We start from the raw sequence: 22,446 nt of genomic DNA, 5'->3' as shown, positions 1-22,446 counted from the left end.
TTCAATAAATTAAAAGTGGTAAACATCCCACAATGTTTTGGAAAAAGTTAACCTGGTCATCTAAAGAGTTGGTTCACACAGAGACATTATCTCTTGAAGGCCAATGTAAGCAAATGAAATTTGGAAGGAAAGAAGTGTATAGGAGAAAATGCTGGCTTGTTCACTGAAAGGGTTCAATCCTATGCATGTTCAGACATAAAAAAGTCCCGCTTCTTCCAAAATTCCCTAGCTATCCATGCTGGATAGGGAATGCAGGGAGTTGTGGGACTTTTGTTCTACCTAAATGTGCATAGGTTTGCACCTTTGATAGTGTTAAGCTTTTTTCCTTTGGATTTTCTTTCCTTATACTCTGTGGTTTAATGCTCACTTAGATTTTCAAATCCTGGGTGCTGATACACACACAGGTAACAGATGCCCTCTACGCCTTTCAAGTCCTTTTCCCCTAGACTGAGCTTTTCATCTACTGTTGTAACATCTGCCCACTCTATTCAAAATTTAATACCACCTCCCCCTCCACACACACACTATGTTGCTGGTATCTATTTGTATTTTGAAACCTATGAATGGCAGTGAAAGATCAGCTAAATAAAACTGTACTTCCATAAGTTGGCTACTTGCCACTTAAAGAAGTAACAGTCAGCAGTTTATTATAGAGTTTATAAAAAGATGTTAGTATGTTCATAGAGGCTAGGAATATACATGCACCAATTTTTATGATTGGGTATCCCAGTATTTTTAATTTCTTGAGACCTGGAGTAAACAGGAGAGAATGGACCACTGTCTTAATTAATGAAAGTTCTGAAACATCAGGATTTGGGGAAATGATACTGGGCTCAATGAGCTGTTAGTTCCGACACACAGTTGAGTTTCCTTTATTTTTCTGAATCTGAAATCCCGAGGTGCTAAGTTATTGCAAGAGCATTATGTCCACTTTTCTTACACATGTAAAATAACATCTTTATAAAAATATAAAAACCTTTAATTTTTTGTAAGATCAGCATTTAATAATGCAACTACAGATAATGCCTTTGTCTTAAAGAACTGCCCCTATTTAAAAAATAGAAACAAAGGTCACAGTCCTAAGTATACTTACATGGAAATGAAGTTTCAATGAAACCAATGGGACTTGCAATGTTTTTATGGTTAGAGATAAACTATGGAATTTTTTTTTGCACCAAGTTGGAAATAAAGGGCTTGTAGAAATTTCACTATATTGCCTTAGGCTATGATCCAGTGAAGCATTTAAATTTTTTACTTAATTTTCAGCATGTGAATAGTCCCAGTGGGACCACTCAGCACAGTTTGCATGTTGTCAAGGGAAGTGTTAGTGCTTGTGTGCTCTTTTACTCAAGGTTCCCAGTGGCTTTGAAGGCTCTTTGCTTCTCTAAAGCATGGTAATTCACTAGATCCCACTGCCACAGATAACTTTTGTCATGATATGTTTCTGAAAAGTGCAGTTAAGCAGAGCATTTTTGGAACTGAACGGTGGTAGGATTGTGCAAAACTACTAATTTAATTATGGGAACAGAATTTTGGCAACATCTGGCCAAGGAGCACAGTGGCTCCAAACTGCTATTTAAGAGGATGCTGGCATGTAGTTTTCACCTAGGACAGGTCTCTTTGTCCCAACTTCTAAATGAGCAGTCCATTCCACTGTTGCCCCTCCCCCACCATCTTCCTGATGTTACATTCTTCACTGCCAGGAGCCTGGGTGACTCCACACAAAAGATTCTTTTCTCTTTGATCCACATTCAGGATTTGGGAACCACTGTGCTAGCCACTGCTCTCTCTCTCTCTCTCTCTCTCTCTCTCTCTCTCTCTCTCTCTATATATATATATATATCAGTGTAGAATTATTCACTGATATTTGGCAGTTTCAACATATTAAAAATTATTCAGTTTAGGATTTGGGCGTTGATACTTCAAAAAGGGATTGTGTGTCTGATGCAGAAGTATCTGCATTTTAGTATTGTGTAAAAGTACTACTGCCGTGGCATTCTTATATCCCACGAGTAATTTGCTTAGTGCAGTACAAATTAAATGATATGGGCCTTAGCTAGACCTAAGGTTTATCCCAGGATCATCCCTGTTCTTGTAAATGACACACAGGATATCCTGGGAGCAGGCAGGGACGACCCCGGAACAATCCCAGGATAAACCTTAGGTCTAGCTAAGGCCCTGGTCTCCCAGTCCAGAAGGACGAAGGGTAACTGTTAGGTTCTCTGGATGCAACTTAAGCAGTGCTGAAATGGAGCCAGGGCTCACAGGGTCAAAACACTGGGACATATTTATTGGCAGGAACAATTATGTCATTCCCACCTCACCCTGCCCAGACTTCCCTGGTCCTCTGAGTTTAGCTGCAATTCTCACAATAGGGTGAGAGGGTGGTGGTGGTGGATTTTTTCCAGCAAAAATATATTATTGTGAGCTACCCCTATTGTAAGGCAAAGTATTTTGGGTGGCTTGGTCTCGAATGGGCATTTAAGACCTGCTCCTGGTGGAAATAAAAACTGCTAGAACTCAGATAGATAGATAGATTAACACAGCTCCCTGCATTTTTGGACTCCCCTTGTGGGCATGGCTATGGGGACTGTCATGATGAGCACCTGCAGATCAACATTTACCACAGCTCCACTGAATTTAAGATATGGTGGAATACCAAATTCTTTAGTTTTAGTGGGAAAAGATTATGGACCTGATCAGACAACATACTAAGCCATAGTTAGGTCACTAACCCTTTTGCAGCAAATGGTTAGTAGCATGTTTAAACTGTGGTTATATAGCCAGCATGGTTATGAATGGTTCATACGACACACTAAGTCATAGTTCACACAACACGCTAAGCCAAAAAGCTTAGCTCCCGCGGCTTAGTGTATTGTCTGAACAGGGTCTATATCTCCTTAATCAAAGTTCAAAATGGACTCCCAAACATTTGATAATTCTGTCATGTCTTTCATAATATCCACTTTTACCATGTCTTCTTAGGAATAGTTATTACAAATTGTATACACATACTAGAGGATCACTTGGCAGAGTAGTTGCAAGAAATCTAACTTGTTTATTTTCTGGGAAGAGATAGAATATAAGAATATAATGGCCTTCTGAATTTATATGCCAAAGCCCACTTTCCCAGTTTTGCTTTATATAAAATAAAGAATTGGATTAACCTGCCTAAGTGGAAGAGCAAGTAAGATGGCTAGCCTTGGGAACCCAAGATATATCATAGAAAGGTTGTTATTTGAGCACTAACAGCCTACTGACTTTGTTTGGCAGATACAGCATGGAAGAACATGAAAACAGAAGGAAAATAATGTAGTAATTTCAGTCAATGCTAGTTATCAACAGGGTGTTTTTTAAATGAAAATTTTGTACCTTTAGTTTAGTGGATTTTGAAAGGTTGTGGGTGGACGATAACAGGGGACTTCCATCTCAATATATGCATTTTTAGTCTTGATGATTTGAAACTTGGATTAAAGGCTTTCGTGGGTGTGAATCTGTAATTGGAGGCATTGAATGGACTGCCTCAGAATAAGAATGACTTACCGGAGGAAGCATTTGTTGCCAAGGCAATGCTTGATAAAGAACCGTTATGGCAGCCCATGTAACTTTTCAGTACCCATGTAATTGCAGTCTTCAAAAGAATTACTCCAGTCCAGAGTCAACCCACTGGGTTCTATAGGACTTTAAAGAAATATGTGGTTTCAGGCAGTATACCTTGAATATATGGGTCTACAACTCTGGAATTTGCAGCAGCCTGAAAATTTCATTCATTTGACAAAAATTTCTTGAATTTGCCCCCCCCCCCCAAAGTCTTTCCCAACATTCAGTGAAGACAATACAAATATAGGTGGTTCCGCTGGCATCACTCAGTCTAAGAAAAATTTCAGGATTCTTGAGGTCTTCAGCATGTTTGACTTCCTCAGAAAAAAAATGACCAATAAAAATAATAATTGGCTGCTTCTTGGCCTCTAGCCTCATCAATACAGATTCGCAGGATAAATGGCTCATTAAGCCACTCATTTTGATGTGACCAATCAAGGCACACACAAAAACTGGCTCCATGTTTGGGATTGTATTTATTTCTAGGCAGTCCCCATGCTTCCTTAGGTGAGACTTAAAGACCAATGATTCTGAATGATAGCAGTGGAGTCCCAAAAGTATAAGCAATGTTGAGCCAATTGCTTATATGAGAATGGAACTTCTATGGCAGCTGTACAGTATTAAAATCCATATTGCACACCACTGCCAGTGTTGGAAGATTCTCCTGTGGCCACACGGGTCTGATTTTAGCGAAGTGCATGACCACAACTCTTCCCTTTTGCAGCGGAAGCAGGTTGAAATGTAAAGTTATGCAAATGCAAAGCTTGTTTAATAATGCAGCATGTGTACTGATGACAAGTTCTTTTATGGTCTAGCCCTGATTCTGAGTGGTTGTTTTTATATTTGCATTAGAGCAGCTGCCCCATATTTTTTTTTAACTTGAGGGTAGGAGGAATGCTCTCTGCTGCTGTTCTGCTCAGGATCAAAATGGTTGAATGTGTGGAGAAGATGTGATAATAGTCCCTCCCTCCCCCCTTTCTTTTTTCGGGGTTACTGCTTATGAATTAAAGGAGACATTGGAAAATGGCATCCTTGTGAGTCTGGGAGCAGTATATTGGTAATTGTGACTGCTCAAGAGAAGCTTACAAGTCTCCCAGCAGGATAGCAGCTCCTCACTACCCTCATCCTGGGTTTAATGTCACAAGCCATCTCTGTGATTGTAAAATGTGGTGTAAATATACAGCCGTGGTATAAATATTGGTACTGGAAATGGCTTTAATCAGTAAAAGCATTTTCCCAATTTAAATTACTTGTGTTGTATCTACCGTCATCCCAACCTATGACTTCAAGAGACTCTGTTTGTAATATGATGTCTCTGTTTTTTTAAAAACTGTTTTTTCTCCTTTTTTCTTTTTTTGGAATTGCTGTTTTTAGACTGTTGTTAAGTCCCATAAGGACAAATGCACCCATGCCACTCCCACTTCAGCAGAGCAGAGTATATTCTCCTGAAACCTTTTAAATCCAGAATTCAAGGTATCACGCCAAAGTGGCCATATGTCATTAGAGGAACATGACTTCAAAGAACACATGTGGTTAACTTCTAACATCCCCCCTTTCCCCACTTGCCAAATAAAGGGTGCTTGGTTGGTGTCCTTGGTTCCGTTCATTTCATGTAACTCCATAAGCAACATTTATGCAATTCTGATAAGCCCATTGTAGACAACGAAGGCTGGAAACTGTGCTGTAAACTGAAATGGAAAAAAATGGATCTTTGTCTTATTAAAATATATTGTTTCTGTTTAACATCCCATGTGTGTGAAGTGTTTTGTTTCAAGTTACACAGGTACTTTTGTCAATTTTTAAAAAAAGGCCACAAGGAAAGGGTTGGCCTATTTCGTAGACAGGCAGGTGGAAAGGCACTTCTCATGACTGATGACAATAATGCGACAGCCTTGTCAGATTTTAATTACTGTTGACTGACTCATATATATCCCTATATAGAGATCACATGGAAGGGGGAGATACAGAACATACTTTTTCTAAGATTCTGCAGGGAAATTTTGGGGTACCATATTGGTATCAGGAAGAGATTTTACAGGATACTGTGAGTGAACGAAAGTAAGGCTTATAGGCTCTATTGATAAAGGCTATACTGAGTACAGATGACACTGAATTCAGAATTTCTTAGTGTCAAACTCCTGATTGTTGATCAGTCCTCCACTTGGGGCATTTTCACATGTGAGTCTTAAATCAATTTTTACTCATTCTATAAAAGTGGAATATACTTTCAACGTGCCAGACATGTTGTGCATAGCACAAATAGTTGGCGACAATTATGTGCATTTTAATGTCACATATGAAATCAAGTTTTAAAATTAACACAGTCCTGGGAGATTCATAGCAAAGAAGATCTGAAACTAATCCTTTGCACACTTACTGGAGAATAAGTATGATTGAATTTAATTACTCTTATTTCTGAGTAAACACACATGGGATCAGGCTGTAAGAACAGTAAATTTTATGCCTAGCTATCATAAGAGCAGGCCAGGGGCACTAACAATGCACTAAAACTATGGCCAAGTCAATGGTTTTGGTCCTAGAAAGAAGCATTGGGATGTTAGAAGTTGATAGCATCTGCTGTTGATCTCCCCCTCCCCAAATCATGAGTCAACAGCACAAGATGAGAGGATGTTTCAGCAATTAACAAATAATTAAAGCCAGTCTCTGTAATGTTACCACACCTATGAAATAATGCCTTATATTATTTAAGATTCTGATTCCGAAAAGTTTGCAAGATGTAGTCGAAATACTTGTTGCACTTAATACACTTACATGTTAGCAGCTGATGCATGCAGTGTGTAAGAGAGATGCTTCATTGAACAGAAGATAAAGATGGATTCTTTTTCTAACACTTGGCAACATATTTCAAGCAGAGAGCAGTGATGTGTTGCCAGCAATTTAACAAGTGGCTCCCAGAAGATACCAGTGAGACTGAAGAATCTATCCATATGCCAACTGATGAAGATCACCCAAGTGGACAAATAAACTGTTTATGTGAACACGATAGAAAGCATCAGGGAAAACCCCCCCACCATAATGGGTTTATGATCATGTAACGATCTGAATTAATGTGAAATGGTGCAGGCATTAGGAACTCTGAAGGAGCAGAAGGTTGAAATGACATTAATTTAAATACCGGGTGTTTGGTACAACATTATCCATGCTATGTGAAGACCAATTCACACCTTGGAAGAGGAACCAGTCACACCTATATTTAATTTTATTCCCTTCCCCTCTTCCTATAATCCAATAATTGTGCATATATCATGTTGACTAAACAGTATGTTTCATGAAGGAGTATTTTATAGATGTTATTACCGTCTAGGATTGTACAAAGCACCATATGTACACAAACAAACCCAGTCTCACAGTAACAGAAGATGGTTACACTGCTCTCCAGAAGTTTCAAATCCCGCTGCAACTGCTCGCTATTCAGTAGGACTATGATGTCCCAAAGTCCTAAGAGCATTTCCATCCCTTTGGATATTAAAAAATACTGCTATATTGGTATCACTGCTAATAAATGGTACAAGACTCTAGAGTAACACTAGAATATAAATTACATGTTTTTAAGACCACACATACTACTTTACATAAATTCACAAAGCTGCTAGAAACCTGACTGGTAACATTGCCTTGGCTTCTCTTACTCTCTTTTTGCACTAGCATAAATCCAAACATCTGCATCTGCACTGTGCCTATGTTCAATTTATACAATGGATTACCAACTGATATTCATTCCTTCATTCATACTGCAGACGAGTATGATCACTAGTTGCATGATCATGCCGTTGGTGTTTCCACTGTGTCATTGCTGCGTTGTCATCTTCAAACAGGTATATTCTGTTGTGAGATGATTCATCCTACAACAGTGGCAACAAGGCACTCGATGCAGATACAATGCTATGTGTTCTATCCTTGGCAAGGGGCTCTATTGCCAATGCAAAATGGCATCTTCTAATTGGAACATCTCAGGTATCCTTTGCAATGTTCCTCTAGGTCTAGAGCAATGCATTTTGAGTGCTAATCATCTTCCCTATTTCTTGATAGGAAGTACAGTTCCAGCGGTATTTGCCATCCCAGCAGCAAACCGACCTGGGTTCACGGGCTATTTCATCCCAACACCACCTACAGCATACAGGAACCAGGCTTGGATGCCCTATGCTGGAGAAAATGAATTACCAGGGCAGTGGGCTGATTCGGTAATTGTGCACATTTTCTTTCTGTTATTTTATGTCTCAATATTCACAGTAAACATACTATGGTCACGTACATGGAACCAAAAATTTCTCCATAGATAGTAACTTTATCTATAGCTGATACTGGTTGCAAAGTTGCACTTCAACTATTTGGCTATCTTGCACTGGCCTACAGAGCAATTGGAAGATTAAAGAATAATGTTAGTATTGGACAACAGGATTTGCTAAAGTTCACAATAATTCAGATTTCATTATATACAACTTCCTTAACTTAAAACAGCACCTTGGAGTACATTGCTAGTGGAAATTCTCCAGGATGCCTAAACAGAACATTTCCATTGTGACGTGCATATTTCATATGAAAAAGTAAACTACCAAAAGTATAGCCAGAGCCTCCATTGTTGTTTGTATTATTCTCTGATCCCTTTGAAAGGGGTATGTTGTAGAGCTACATCTTATTTTTATGCTCTATCTTGACCTAGCCCAGTTGTCAAAATTCCCGTTGAGTTACTAACCACAGTCTGAAGTCCAGTGGTGTGTCCCAAAAGGCAAGCCGGAATGTGTGGATGTGGTTTTCCAATCTGTTGAATTAAAGATTAATATTTAATGAACACTAGGTGACTACTATTAGAAATTGTTGTCTTTGTGAGAAAAAAAGAAAAGAACTAATGAATGGGCTACTCTTACAACTGCTTCATACTGGATTAATTTCCTGCATTGTAATCACTTCTGTAAAGGAAATTATGCAGCTCCCACATTGTCTTCCGACCCTTTAATTATGACAAAATAGACATTTGCTCTCATCACGTCATGCAAGATTCATAGTATCTTCTGATTAGAAAATGTTGGGAAGCAAATAGGAGAAGCAGCATTTAGAATTTTGGACCTGGTTGTGTTCAAGTCACCATGAAAGCTTTTACATAGAAAGTTCTGAAGTTCTGCTGTACAAGTTTGCATGAACTAAAATTGGTGAAATACTGGCCCCTAGTGTTCTAACACAGCTCTCTTTGCAAAATGTGTCTAATACAGACAATAGGAGTGTGCTTCACCTTGGTTGAATTTGATTGCCACTTGCATCCTGAAATCCCTTAGATTTTAATGTTATCCTTCATGTAGATGAAGTAATAGGGGCCTTGCAATGCATGAGTAGGAGTGAGCAACCAGGTGGCAAACAGACTCATCATCTAAGAGGTCCCCTGCAGGTGAAGCTCGAGTCCAGACTATCACTTTCAAAGGATAAAAGGTGTTATTATAACTTTTGTGTAAAAGCTTTTATATGATAGTTGGATTGATTTATGGTAACTATAATATGTATTTTTGACAATTTCAAACTTGAGAATCAGTGAACGTCCTTTTAATTATTCCTATCTGTATTTAAAATAGCTGTCCTATGTGATTCAGAGAGTACTTGCCTAAATAAGCAAGAGAATTCAATTAACAGAGCCAAATAAAGTGCACACAGAATAAAAGTTTGTTGGTACTTATTCAGATTGATATATAAGTTAAAATCAGCAAATGCTCTATAAAATATTTTGTTTTATATAATCAGAATTGTAAATTAGATTGCTAGTTTAAGAAATCTAATATCCCTAAAGAGTTACTTGCTCATGGATCTTCCACTTTACACCAATGCAAAACTTTTTGAGATTATTGGAATATTTTGGAAACACTGGAATAACAATAATGAATCACACAAGGAATTAATATTTGATAATATTTTGAAAACATTGAGTTTCAACATAGGCTTTGAAACTGGCCATAGTGTTTGAAGTTACTAAAGAAAAGTAAATAATTAAATATGCCTTTGCAGTGAATAAGATTTTGAGTGAAGGGGAGCTATTGACTTCTGGAATAGGATAGTTTTCAAGAACAATTAAACTTCTGAGTGTGATTAAACAATAAATTACATGTTCAATATCAAAACTAAAAACTACAATACAAAAATTAAAATAACAAAATGATAGACAATAAAACAGCAAAAGCAGTAAAGAAAAATCAATAACATGTTAAAATAGCAGACAGAAGTAAAAGATGCAGCAGCTGTTAATAGGTCAGGAGATCAGGGCTGGCCCAAGACAAAAAGACAGGACTGCGCCCCATCCCCATTCCATCTACAGCACACCTTCTGAACTGGCAGTTGAATCTTCCTTTATCACTGGCAATGGGATAGAGTCCTCCACCACACCTGAGAAAGCAGTCTAGTTTAAGGACACAGGTGAGATTGTGTGGCATATACAGGTCTGTCCTCCAACAGAAGGGAACAACCAGGGAGCCTGGGAGGAAGAGCTGAGAGGCTACCACGGCTACCCCCCAGCATCTCTTACCTGAGATAATCACTTCACTCGATCTAGTGGTAGGGCCAGCCCTGAGGGAAAATAACTTAGGCCTAAAGTGGAGGGCGAGATCCCGGCGCAAGGGAGGGATCATTCCTCCCTGATCCTGGGATCGTCCTTGTGCATCATGTGAATGCACAGGGACGATCCCGGTGATCGCCCTGGGATAAAGCTAAGGGCTAAGTACCTCAAAAATATGTGCCACATGAGAAATCCATAGAAAAGGAGGCAAATCCATAGAAAACATGCTACTGCAGAAAAGGCCCTTTTTTCAGTTGCTACCCACCCTCTGAATACAGGGTTATCTGGAATAAGGCCTCTGAAAATGACTTCCTTTTGAAGTAGGTAGTCATGCAAATTAAAAAACCCCAAAGCCTTTTCTCTGTAATGAAACTTCCCCAGAGGAAAGTCCAAGAGCATCCTTATGAAAAATAAATTGCTTACTGTTCATCTCGTATATCAGTAAAGTCCCACTGCGGGGACTTTACTGATATTGTCAATTCTTTGGTGCTATGTTAAGATTGTCCTCTACTCCCAGGCATTTGATAGCATAATATGGGATTTTAATGTCAAATGTTTTATCAGGTATTGGTACCTCATTGTAACTGTTTTACCTGTTTAAATTGTTTTAAAATTTTGTATGATAAAGTTTTTATATTATGTTTTGTCTTTTTTTTTTACCACCCAAAGAGCTCTGGCCATTGCAAGTATAGAATCATCATCATCATTATATGCAGTTTAGAGCTTGTACATACAAATATTGTCTCCACAACTACAACAGTACACAAGTAATTTCATAGTAATATTAAATGAACTGTAGGTAATGACAATTGCAATTAGGGCTAGTTCGTGCTCACTGTTTCCTGTTCTTCCCAATTTCGTTGAATATGTGCAATCTAAAATATAGTTACAGCTAAGGATGTCAGTGAAATCTGCAATGGATTCAAATGAGTTCAGATTTCTATTAATCCAACCAGCGGTTTCCACGACAGAGTAGCTTTTTCTCAGTCACGCGGATTCCGCAGACCTTTGGATCATTTTTTCACGGGGGTGGGGTGAGAGGGATTTGCACTAATTCACAGTTGGCAAATGTGTTGATTAGTTAATGCAAGAAGAATGAAATTCTGGTAAAAACAACAACCCAAAACCTGATTCAGTCAATGAGCAGACAATGGAATGAAAGATGCCTGATAATCCCAAAACATAGATAGAACAGATTTAACATTATCCATACATTACTAGATACAGCTAGCCTACGTTAGATGACGAAGCTGTACTTTTTTCCTGATTTTATTGGATTTTATTGTACATTGCTTTGAGGGGCCTGGTGGGTATAAAAGCAATACAGAAATATTTTAAATAAATAATAATAAATTAATCTACAATTTTTTGCTCTCTGTTCACACTCTTAAATAAATTGCAGCATCATGAATTATTTAGGTTGACAACAAAAAATTGTTGTATTGTAGAATGAAACTCAACCAACATATTCAAACTAGCTTAGTTTGGTGAGTGATGGTAGGTGGTACAGTTATGTACATAATGTTCATAGGGATGAGAAGGTTTCCTCCTTCTGTTCCTTTATTGTTCCTCTAGTTCACTCTGTCCTGAATTCTACTCCTCCTGTATCCTAGCTTAATTAGAGCCCTATTTTGACATTAAGATTTTGTATTGATTAAGATTGCAAGGGGAGAGTTTCCAGTGTTCCAAATCACATGGGAGTCTACATAAGTAGAAAAGGCTCTCTGCTTCAGATATTCTCCCTCTAGTCCTGGAGGTGGACCAGGATTTATTTACCCAAAGAGTGCAAAAGCTTAGTGAATATTATTTCATAGAATCATAGAATAGCAGAGTTGGAAGGGGCCTACAAGTCCATCTAGTCCAACCACCTGCTCAATGCAGGAATCCACTCTAAAGCATCAATCCACCCTATATATATATATATATATATATATATATATGACATAAGTGTCTCAGAAAAGTGAGGCTTACAAAATTCCGGTGGTGGTGGCAGCAGCGTAATGATGTCAACAATATGGCTGCTGCGCTATTATGTAGTTGCCACATTTAAATATGCATAACTTCTCACATGTTTATGCTACTCCAACTCATGGAGAACAATGGGGAACAGAGCTAGCACTTTGCCCTTTACACATTTCATCCAAACTGAATCTTGACATGGGCTTTTTTTTTCTTCCCGCCACTGCACTTCAGAAGGGGAGGGAAGGAGACTGCAGAGGCTTCCCTCTATCCTGGTGAGAGATGTGAATGCCCTGGAATAAAATGGGGGGGGGGAGTTGTTGTTTCCCCCCCCCCCCCAGGAATGTTTTTGGTTTCCCCCAGAAAAGTTGAACAGTTTTGGATTAAGAAATATTTTCTTTCAAAATTTAAGACAAAACCTTTATATATTGTTACCCAGCCTTTATTCTCCCCAAAATCATTTCTGAAAACTATATAATAACAACACTTTTATAGAATGACTAGAGATATAAAATGGCTGGAAATAATGAAGCCATGGGGAATTTTGTTTTAAATCCTCTCTGTAAAATTCCCAACACAGTTAGTTATTCCATTCCTTCTTAAAATTACTGATCTGAAGTATATTTTAATGATAGACATTTATGCTCAGTTTCCCAAGTTTGAGCAGAATCACCATTGTAGATTTTGGCGGTAAATGTGCAAACTTGACAATTTGGGTTTTGTTCGATAAAGTCCTGTGTTTCTGATGCTCTAGTAGTCATTTGATGTGGTTGTAAACTGTACAGACAATAATTACAAATTTACTGAGTTTACTTTTAATTTTTTTAAAAAATATATATAGTGATAATTTTATGAGCAAACTAAGTTATACGTAAAATAACTTAGTTTAGGAAGATAAAAGGCTACTTTATGTTCCTAAACCAGCCCTCCTCCATCCTGGTGTCCTCCAGATGTTTTGGATTACAGTGCCCAGGATTCCTCACCATTGGCAATACTGCCTAAGGCTGATGGGAGCTGAATATCTGGAGGGCACCAGATTGGGGAAGGTTGTGTTAAACCAAAAAGTGATATTAAAACTATAAATAGTGCTAAAATGAAGATATTGCTTACTTTTCAATTCCCCCCCAAATATCCCATATTTCTGGCAGGGGGGATAGACTCCCCCCACCCCAGAGCCTTAAAATTTCTGGAAGTTTACATCTCTAATCATGGCCTCTCCATTCTCCAAACCACCCCAGCCACCAAAATACCCCCTTTCCCCCTTCTCCAGGATTGCTTTTCTGACTTCGGAAGCTGGCTGGTGCTGTTCTTTCTCCAACTCCCCCTTCCAAGATCAGAGCACTGTTTCCATCCTTGGGGGGGGGATCCCCAGGATCCTATAGTCCCTCAGACAATGTCTAGGGGCCATAGGATTGCTCTGTAATAGGGCTTAGGAGAATTTCTAAAAGTAATTAGTTTGCCACAGTTTTAATTCACCCCCCCCCCCCACAACATGCTATGTTACTGGTAATGACATGTGCATTGATAAAATACTGCCAAAAAAGCAATCTTGATGCAATTGCACATACAATTACATCAAGATTCTTTTTTTGTACAGTGTTTTACTGATGCACAAATGTAGTCTTTGGTAAAAGATCATGTAAAAAAAGAATATTTACACCACAGTTTGTATGTATGAACACATTGCAATTTATTTATTTATTGGTATATTTTATCAATCTACACATTCACATTTGTCAGCCGGGGGTGGGGTAAGAGGAGAGACACAAATGTACTGAAGAAACTGAAAGCTGAGGCAAACTCTGCAGGTACAGTGCTCTCTACAAGTGTGGAGATCTTAAACACCCCTACACACCCCAACAGAACTATAGAGAATTCCAAGCCTATCAGTTCTACTTGGAAACACAGTGAGATAATTCAAAGCTCCAAAGTACAGGGAGAAAATCAGGCAAGGAGAATTTTGGAAGCATGCCTGGATAATTCCATCATTTAGGGAATGACCTAACTCTGGTTAAGATAGGGTGAACGAAAATTCTGTAGATTAGTAATGAAGCCAAAGGATTGATTTTGAGTGTGGGGCACGGTCTTCTGATTTTTGGGATCAGGAAACCACAGGTTAGAAACTGCATTTTTCAGGAATAGGGGGAAAGGGTTACATTCTCATTTAACCCACAGTTATATCACCTGTCTTAATCACAGACTTACTGTAAGGCCTTGGACAAATTACCATCTCTATACTTGCCTATACAGATGCATCATTATGTCTAGTTTCTTTGCTGTGATAAAATGGTTTATTCTTGGAAACTGAATGGTTTTGGCAAATAGCACACTGATTTATCATTGCAAAGAATGCATGCAATCTTTTCCTCCCCAAAATGGCTTTTATTAATACATATGCCAATTATTTTCTGATTTTTGCCCCTGAGTGCCATCTTTCCACATGGCAACCATTGCAGAATCACTGTATTGTATTAATAACTAAGTAAATAATTTAATCTGAGGGCAATTTATTTGTCAATTAAAATCTTCTATAGGTCCCATTGCCTGGCTACATAGAAGCGTATTCAAGGCCGCACTATCAGCACAACTCTCCTTCGAGGCTTCCTCGTCAGTACAGCCAGCCAGCAAATATGCACCCGAGCCTGGAACAAGCCCCGCTGCCCTCAACTGCTGCTTCTCAACAGAGCCTAACAGAAAACGACCCTTCGGATAACCCTCTCCCCAACCTTTCTACAGCTGCCCTGGTGAAGGCAATAAGAGAAGAAGTAGCCAAGCTAGCCAAGAAACAAACAGACATGTTTGAGTTTCAGGTCTGATGGCTTCATGCACAGAAAGTTTGCATCACAACACTAATAGGCTTCTAGCTTCTAAATCAGACTTGTCGTGGCTTGTGCCAAAGCAATGCCATGTTTTTCCTATTCTGAAACAGTCAACACTGGATTCTTCTTCTTCTTTTTTTTCTAAAATGTGAGTAAATAGAACAGTCAGCCTGAAGATCTGCTCTCTGTCTCCTAAGGCAGGTGTTCCCTAGCAACTTTGTTTAAATATGGATGTAATATATTATCATATGCAATTGTCTGTCAAATACCTCTTGTTCCATGGAGCCTCTGTTGTTGGAAACAGTACTTAAACCATATGCCTGTCTAATGTTCCAGTATATTAAGAGCTTGGGAAGCACAAATATGCATGTAAAAAGTAAACTTTATCCTTCTGGATCAAAAAGAAACAATACTAATATTATGACACTAAAGGGCCATATAGTTATATATTATTGGTCAAGCTGATACATTTTGGAACACAGTATCAAAAGACTGACTGCAACAAAGCAATAGAACTCAGTTCTGCCTAGAAACCACATTTGAACTATAAAATGTGATGTGAATGAATCCTGTAGAGTCCTTTGTAAATATCCACACACTCATAATCTTTGTTCATATTCCAAAAACCAGAAAAGAGGGAGAACTCTGAAGAGGCTTACTAGCATAATTGGTATCTAAAGAGCTGGTGTAATGTTACTATTGAGTAACACAGAAGTGTTTTCAATACTCTGTCTCTCTACCTTCAAATGGGAAAGGAAATTGACAAAGTAAGTGGGTGTTAACAGCACCCTGGAACCTTTTAGTGAAAACAAATTCTGAGTGTGTCCTATATTCAAAAAGGTTTTCATTCTGAAGAGATCATGAATGTGGTGAATTTGAGAACCTTGAGTCTGTCTTAGTTTGGAATAATGAATGCACCTGCTTTTACAAGAAAACCTCTGTTTAACACAGAGCTCAGTCCTTTTTCTCTTATAAACAATGACTTCTAGTGAACTAGTGCCAGAAACAGCTGACCAGAGCTATGACTGACTTGGATTACACTTGAGTAATAACTATGCTAACTGATTAAGAAATCACAGTAACTTTTGGGGTTGACTACAATCTATTGATTATAATAAAGTGTAGATAAGTAGACAGGTGTGGATTGAACAAAATAATATTCTGTAAATAGTGGTTGGGAGGTGATATTTTGCCAAACCAGGCTGTAGATTCTGAAAGTTAAATGTAATTCTGAAAATACAGCTTCCTCTTTTTTAAATAATAATAATAATAATAATAATAATAATAATAATAATAATAATAATAATAATATGATAGCAGAATGTGACTCCATGTTGACTTATCTTTGGCAGCTGAAAAAAAATGATGGACTGTTACAGAACAATAGTTACAGAACAATTCCTTAGGGTAGAATCCAATTTGGGGTGGGGGTGGGGGTTGTGCCTCCACCAATTGGATTCTGATTTGTTAGGGTGCAACACAAAACAAGCAGAAATGCTCCATTTCCAGAAGAAGGCAGGTCGGCAAAGTTCTCATAAGGAAGCTCTGCTGACCTGCTTCTAGAAATGAGCATTTACGCTCATTTAGGGGCAGGTTGCGCTAACTTTCCCTTGTGTAAGTGGTAGATACGTCTTGTGCAATGGAAATGGCAGGATCCACTGCTTGCGGAAGGGAATTGGTGAGGCAGAAAGGAACCAGTAGGGATGTTCGCACCCTGTTGGATTCTGCCCTTAGTTCTTCATTTATAATTTTAGGACCGAGACTGCTTGTGGGATACCAAACTGATATAATTGATGACTGCAGGAGTAAAATATATCCTTTAGCCAATTGATTTATTCAGCTTTAATTTTGTAATGACCTCTAATCAGCTAATTTCATTTTTATGAGTTTCTTTGGGCTTTACTGATGCAAGTAAAGAGAAAATGTAGTTTCTAGTCATGAATTAACAGTCTTAACAGGTAGAGAGACAGAAAATGGAAATAGGAGACTCGAAATGGTTAAAGCACATACATTTTAAGCAAAGCTATTTTGAAAATTGAAAAACATTGCCAAGACTGCTACTTAACTATCATGGTATAGATGAAGATATCCCCAAATGTCTTAATAACTGCAAAACCTTTGGTGTAATTAATGTCTTGTTATTTAAACAAATTGCATATAAATAAAATGTATTTTTTTAATCATGATGTAAATAGTTAGTGTATATTTATAGAAATGCTCAAACTGCTAGGAACAGTAAATATTTAATCACGAATCAATTGTAAAAGATAATTTTTAAAAATCAACTTTAAGATTGGAGATTATATATGTATATAGCAAGACAACCTTATTGAAGTACCAAAGAAACTCAGTCTCCCATAAAAATGAATCTAAAAAAAATGTTTTAATTTTCTATCAGGCAATATTTCTTGTATTATTGTAATAGAGTATATTCATCGAGTTGTGTTCAGTTGTCTGTTCCTACATCCTGTAACTGACAGTGGAGGTGAAAAATGTGGCAAATGCATTCTGATCAATGTAGGCAGATTTCTGATAACACTGAGTGGGGATTACAGCCACTTGAATGTGTTTGCTTCCATCTATGTCTACACAAAGGAGACAAACAATTAGAACTACTTTCCTAAGGGATAAACCCCCAATAGAGATGCTGAGGAATCCTGTTGCCAGGCACCTCAGGGTGCTGCTCACACTCTGGGACACTTCTGTTTCAGCCAGTTTCACTAAGAGTGGGTATGGTATGGTGGACAGCATAAGTTAAGAAAGAAGATGGTCCCAGATTGAGGGCTGTGGTTTTTGGGGGAGGTGAGGTGCATTGCCTTGTGGATAACAGTTTAATGTCAAGTATTTAATATTTCAATTAAATGGAAGAAATTGCCTCTGCTAACTCCTTAATTTTATTTTGAAAATAACTCAATACTAATCAAATCTAAAATTATGTTTAAAATACTATAAGAAATTGATATACTGCTTTCAGTCAACGCTAATTAAGAATGCCAGTTCTCTGTTTTAAAACATACTTTTAATTAATCACAGGAAATATTAGAAGGTCTGTAAGAGCATTACTACAAAATTACATTTTAGGATCTTGAACGTCAGCCATGCAAATGCCTTCATGTTTTTAAAACCTTTAGCCTCCATGTCTTATTTTCATTAATAATCCTTCTAAAAGATTGGGAAGTCAGTATTCAAAAGAAAGTGGCTCTTCGCCTAAGTGGCCACAATCCAGTACCAAGTTAAATATGTAAGTCCCACTGATTCCAGTACACAATTTTACACTGGTTTCTTTCTAGCCAATATATTTGCTCATTGGGAAAATAACAATGAATCAGTATTCCTTCAGAGATTAGTCTACATACACTGGGCAGTATCCTGCTGCACTCCTGCTCATTCCATTGCACCAGGTTTTTTTTGGAAACTGTGGAACAAGTGTAAATCCTTGTTTTTGGATCAGGACAAGCCAGTGGTTCAGGTCAGATCAGCATTTCTACTTGTTTGGGTTAGCTTATAGAACCACTAGCTCTCTGTTGGGCTGGTGCATCGGCAGTATAGGTTACTGCCCTTTATAATTACTTTGCATCCTCGTTAAGTGAACACTTTATAAAAATGCTCCCTGCAGTGCAAAATTGATAGATGGAGTTGCGAGTGAAGGAGGACGCATGAAAGAAGACACAGACACCAGAGCATTGGGTATAACTAGGGCCTCTTTATTGAATAATCTGGTTAATCCACCCTCCCTGGATCTGAGTGTGACAGTGCGGGAATCTCTATACTATTCAGGCCTACTGCCTGTCAAAGGGCGAGCCACTCATCAAAACAAGAAGCCGTTTTACCGGCTCCTTGCTTATTCGACACTCTGAGAGTGTGGGGAGACCATCCCCCTTGACCCCCGCCCGCTGCCATAAGGGACAGCGGGTAGATGCAGCCCGAATGGTCTCCAACTGCACACCATAGCCTGACTCGCGAGCCGCACAACCCCGAGGAGCAGGTCCTCTGGCTATGCAGCTCACCGTCAAGGGTGCCAGTGAGCTCACCATCGCTGTCCTATGTTTACATTCCTGCACCTTCCTGCCAACGAATTAACCTGCTTATAACCCAGACCGCCCTAACGTCCCTAGTATGAAGTAGGCAAAAACCACCGGGTGGAAAAATTCCTACTTAGCCCTTCTTCCAAATGAAGCAGCTGGCTAATCCCACACTAGGAACGGGCAGGAGGGAGGGAGCCGAAAATGAAAGAGGCCGAGCCTCGGGCGGTGTGGCTTCTTATAGCCGTGGCTCCGCCCTTGGCTCACGAGGCTCATCAACAGAGCCACGTGAATCCTCTTCTTGCTTGCCCCTCCCCACTTGCAACCGTTGCCTTCCCGCCCAAACTTAGGTTGGGCGGGGAAGCCTATTTGTATTAATTTCCCAATTCAATAGCACTTGGTTAGTAACACTTTTGCATAATTTGAAACAGTTGAAAGTAGGAGACTTGTTATAAAACGAAGTAGGACATTTTTCGAAAGAGAAACTATGTTCTAATATATACTGTGAGCACAAAATGCAGTCATGAAGCTAAAATATGATGTATAAATAATATTTTATGTATTAAACCTTTTGTATGGCAGCAGTTGCAACATAGTTTTCAGTTAGGGATTTTTGCATCATCTCCCTGTAAAGTAGAAAACATACGAAAATGTCTTTATCCCGCAAATATTTTGGAAGTGAACCTTCTTAACCACAAAATGCTTTTATATGCAAATTTAAAGATCTATTCTAATTTTATATGCAAGTTTAATGATTTGCTCTAAACTAACTAAATATAAGTTAACAAATCAGCAAAAATAAAAGATATAACCATAAGAGTATCCACACAATAATGATCAGAAATAGATGTTCTGTATTTGTGTGATGTATTAGTTGTCTATTGGTGTATGGGGGTAGAGTAGAAATATGTGCAGTATTTTAGTCAACCAACATATACAAATGTTGATAGTAGTACTGAATTCCATACATACTAGAGGCCTGCATCTACTTTACAATAAATTTAAGTAAATTATCACCTCAATAATGCTTCACATCAGCAACACAAGACCCTCCTTAACTCTTAAGCTTCATGCTTGTTTTTTCCTTTTAAAACAAAACAAAAACGTCTTGCCTCCTTGCTCAAACTTTTCCCTTCAGTTATTCATTGCTTCAGTACTCTTGCAGTCCATTGACACTTCCTGTCCTATGTATACTTCCATGTCTTCAGCTGGCATATATCTCAAACTTCCTTATTCCTAGCACCTTCACACTTCACAGCTCCTTCATGCCTTTTATAGGATTTCACTCTAGTTTAGTGAAGCTACCACATTATAGCAGCTGCACTGATTTTCAAGATTTCACAAATAGCTGATTGCCAGAACAGACATTACTTTACATCTGTATCTAGCTGATGATGTATTTAGGGGTTATAAATACATCTGGCTGCTAGAGGCCACTGTGTCCAGACTACTCAGGACTCCTCCAAAACACCAGCTGCCACCATCTACTGATTTATAGAAAGCAGTAGGATTCTGCTCTTTATATCCTCAGCAGGTGGGATGAGATATACCAAGCCTCAATTCCACCCAGGCCAGAATATAGGTACTTAAAATAATAATAATAATAATAATAATAATAATAATAATAATAATAATATATTTAACAGGCCAACATTCAGAAGAAAATACTACCTTAATAGTGGTGATGATGTTCTAAAAATCAAATACCACATCTATGCTTCAATAATTTCTATCTATCCCTTCTCATTTACACACCATATGTGAATCTACCTTTTAATTAACTTTGCTACTTCTGGATTCTTATTCCTTTCACTAACTCTCTCCATCCTAACAACACCCTTCTTCCCCAAACTCCCCATAACCCTGTCCTCTTCACTGATTTTTTAAAAAACTGCCATTAGCTCTACCCAATATTCCATTCTGGTCAGTTATTCCTTCCACTCACTCTTCTGTTACAAGTCTCTACATCTTTTTTCAATTTTACTCTAGGTGCAGAGGATACGATCCAGATTGGGACTGTAGCATAGATGGGTGCTTTTAAGTTCTGCACCTACTGTAGAGAATCATAGAATAGTAGAGTTGGAAGGGGCCTATAAGGCCATTGACTACAACTCCCTGCTCAAGGCAGGAATCCACCGTAAAGCATACCTGACAGGTGGTTGTGCAGCTGCCTCTTGAATGCCTCAAGTGTGGGAGAGCCCAACCTCCCTAGGTAACTGGTTCCATTGTCCATTGAGTAAAAATGAAGAATATGTAGCTGCTAGATATGGATTTGAAGTAATGCCTGGTTTGGTCTAAGTGGGGTGGTAACTAATAAGAAAAGTCTTTAGCCTATTGGAGGGGTGGGCAGATAGGCTTGTGGGGTCTACTTCTTTAAATTAAATCCTGAATACCACCAACAAGAACCAGGTGGCTTAGGTGATAGAGCCCGTTATCTACTGCACCTATTGAACCAAACTCTGAGATAATTTTGTAAGTACAAGACTCCATTTGTCTGATTACAAAATTTGGCTGGCAGAGCTGTGCAAAGATCTGGTTGAATGCAACTAATTAATATTCATCTTTCCAATTGAGGAACACTGAGGCTGAGAGATCATCATTTTTCTTTACTTGTACTTTTAAGGAAGCATAAAGTCTCATTTTCTGCTGGAAAACAGTGGAGCAAAGAGATAAAGAACTTGCCTATGCATCAGGCAAGTGTGTGTCAGACCACAGGCTTTTATTGTTGCTTTTGTTAAACAATTGGGGTCCACAAAGTCTTGCTGATCTGCTGGTAATCTCTCAGCTGAGCCTTCCCGTTGGCTGGAAGCCCTAAATAAGCATCTTGCATTTGGGCAATCTTCAGTCCTGGCTGCAAGCTCATTGATTTTGCCATGAGGCTTAGTTTTTGCTTCTTCTAGCTTTAATGTAACGGGAAGACAATATGCGAAGGATATAAAAGTGGTTAGTTCTCTAGGAAGTTGATGGTTAGTTTCCCTTTTCTCCTAAATTCCTTGTGCTTTAGTTTCCTGGTTTTATTTGGCCTACAGGCAAAGGCTGATTCTGTGTTGTTGCTTTTTAAAAAAATCTGTACGGTGCCAAACATATATTGTGCATTTAAATAAATGATTGCTGTGTGAGTACAACACCTCAACTGGGGTTGGAAAGGTTAGCGTGAGAAATAATTGCATCAAATGGCCCCACCACATAGGCCTTAGCTAGACCTACCGGTTAGCCCGCAACGGAGGAAGGATGATCTCGCGTTGTGTTTATTACGAGATCCCTCCTCTGTTTACACACGACACACAACCTCAGAAGGAGAGGCGTCGCCATTTAAAAAAAAAACTTAAAGGGGCAGCAGTGCACGAATGCTCGTGCACTACAGGTAAGGATTTTTTAAAAAATTAAATTACTTTTCCCACTCCCCCCACCCAACCCTGATGGGTGCAGCTCCTTGCGAGGAATCGCGCGGAGCTGGGTCAACCTGTGACGCCCGGCCACACGTTCCGCAGCT

The 22,446-nt window shown here is 38.7% G+C and overlaps 1 protein-coding gene across 1 annotated transcript in view; it reads left to right on the top strand.

Moving 5' to 3' along the window:
- Nucleotides 1–15,592, top strand: part of KIAA1549L (KIAA1549 like) — a 190,479-nt gene extending 174,887 nt beyond the window's left edge. The window contains exons 20-21 of the mRNA XM_063117318.1: nucleotides 7,651–7,802; nucleotides 14,647–15,592. Coding sequence (XP_062973388.1) covers nucleotides 7,651–7,802; nucleotides 14,647–14,928 — 434 coding nt within the window. The 3' untranslated portion in view covers nucleotides 14,929–15,592. The remainder of the gene's footprint in view (nucleotides 1–7,650; nucleotides 7,803–14,646) is intronic.
- The last annotated feature ends 6,854 nt before the right edge of the window (nucleotides 15,593–22,446 follow it).

The sequence above is a fragment of the Elgaria multicarinata genome, chromosome 2 (assembly GCF_023053635.1).
Source record: "Elgaria multicarinata webbii isolate HBS135686 ecotype San Diego chromosome 2, rElgMul1.1.pri, whole genome shotgun sequence".
NCBI classification, from domain to species: Eukaryota; Metazoa; Chordata; class Lepidosauria; order Squamata; family Anguidae; genus Elgaria; species Elgaria multicarinata.
This window is presented reverse-complemented; position numbering and strand designations above follow the sequence as displayed.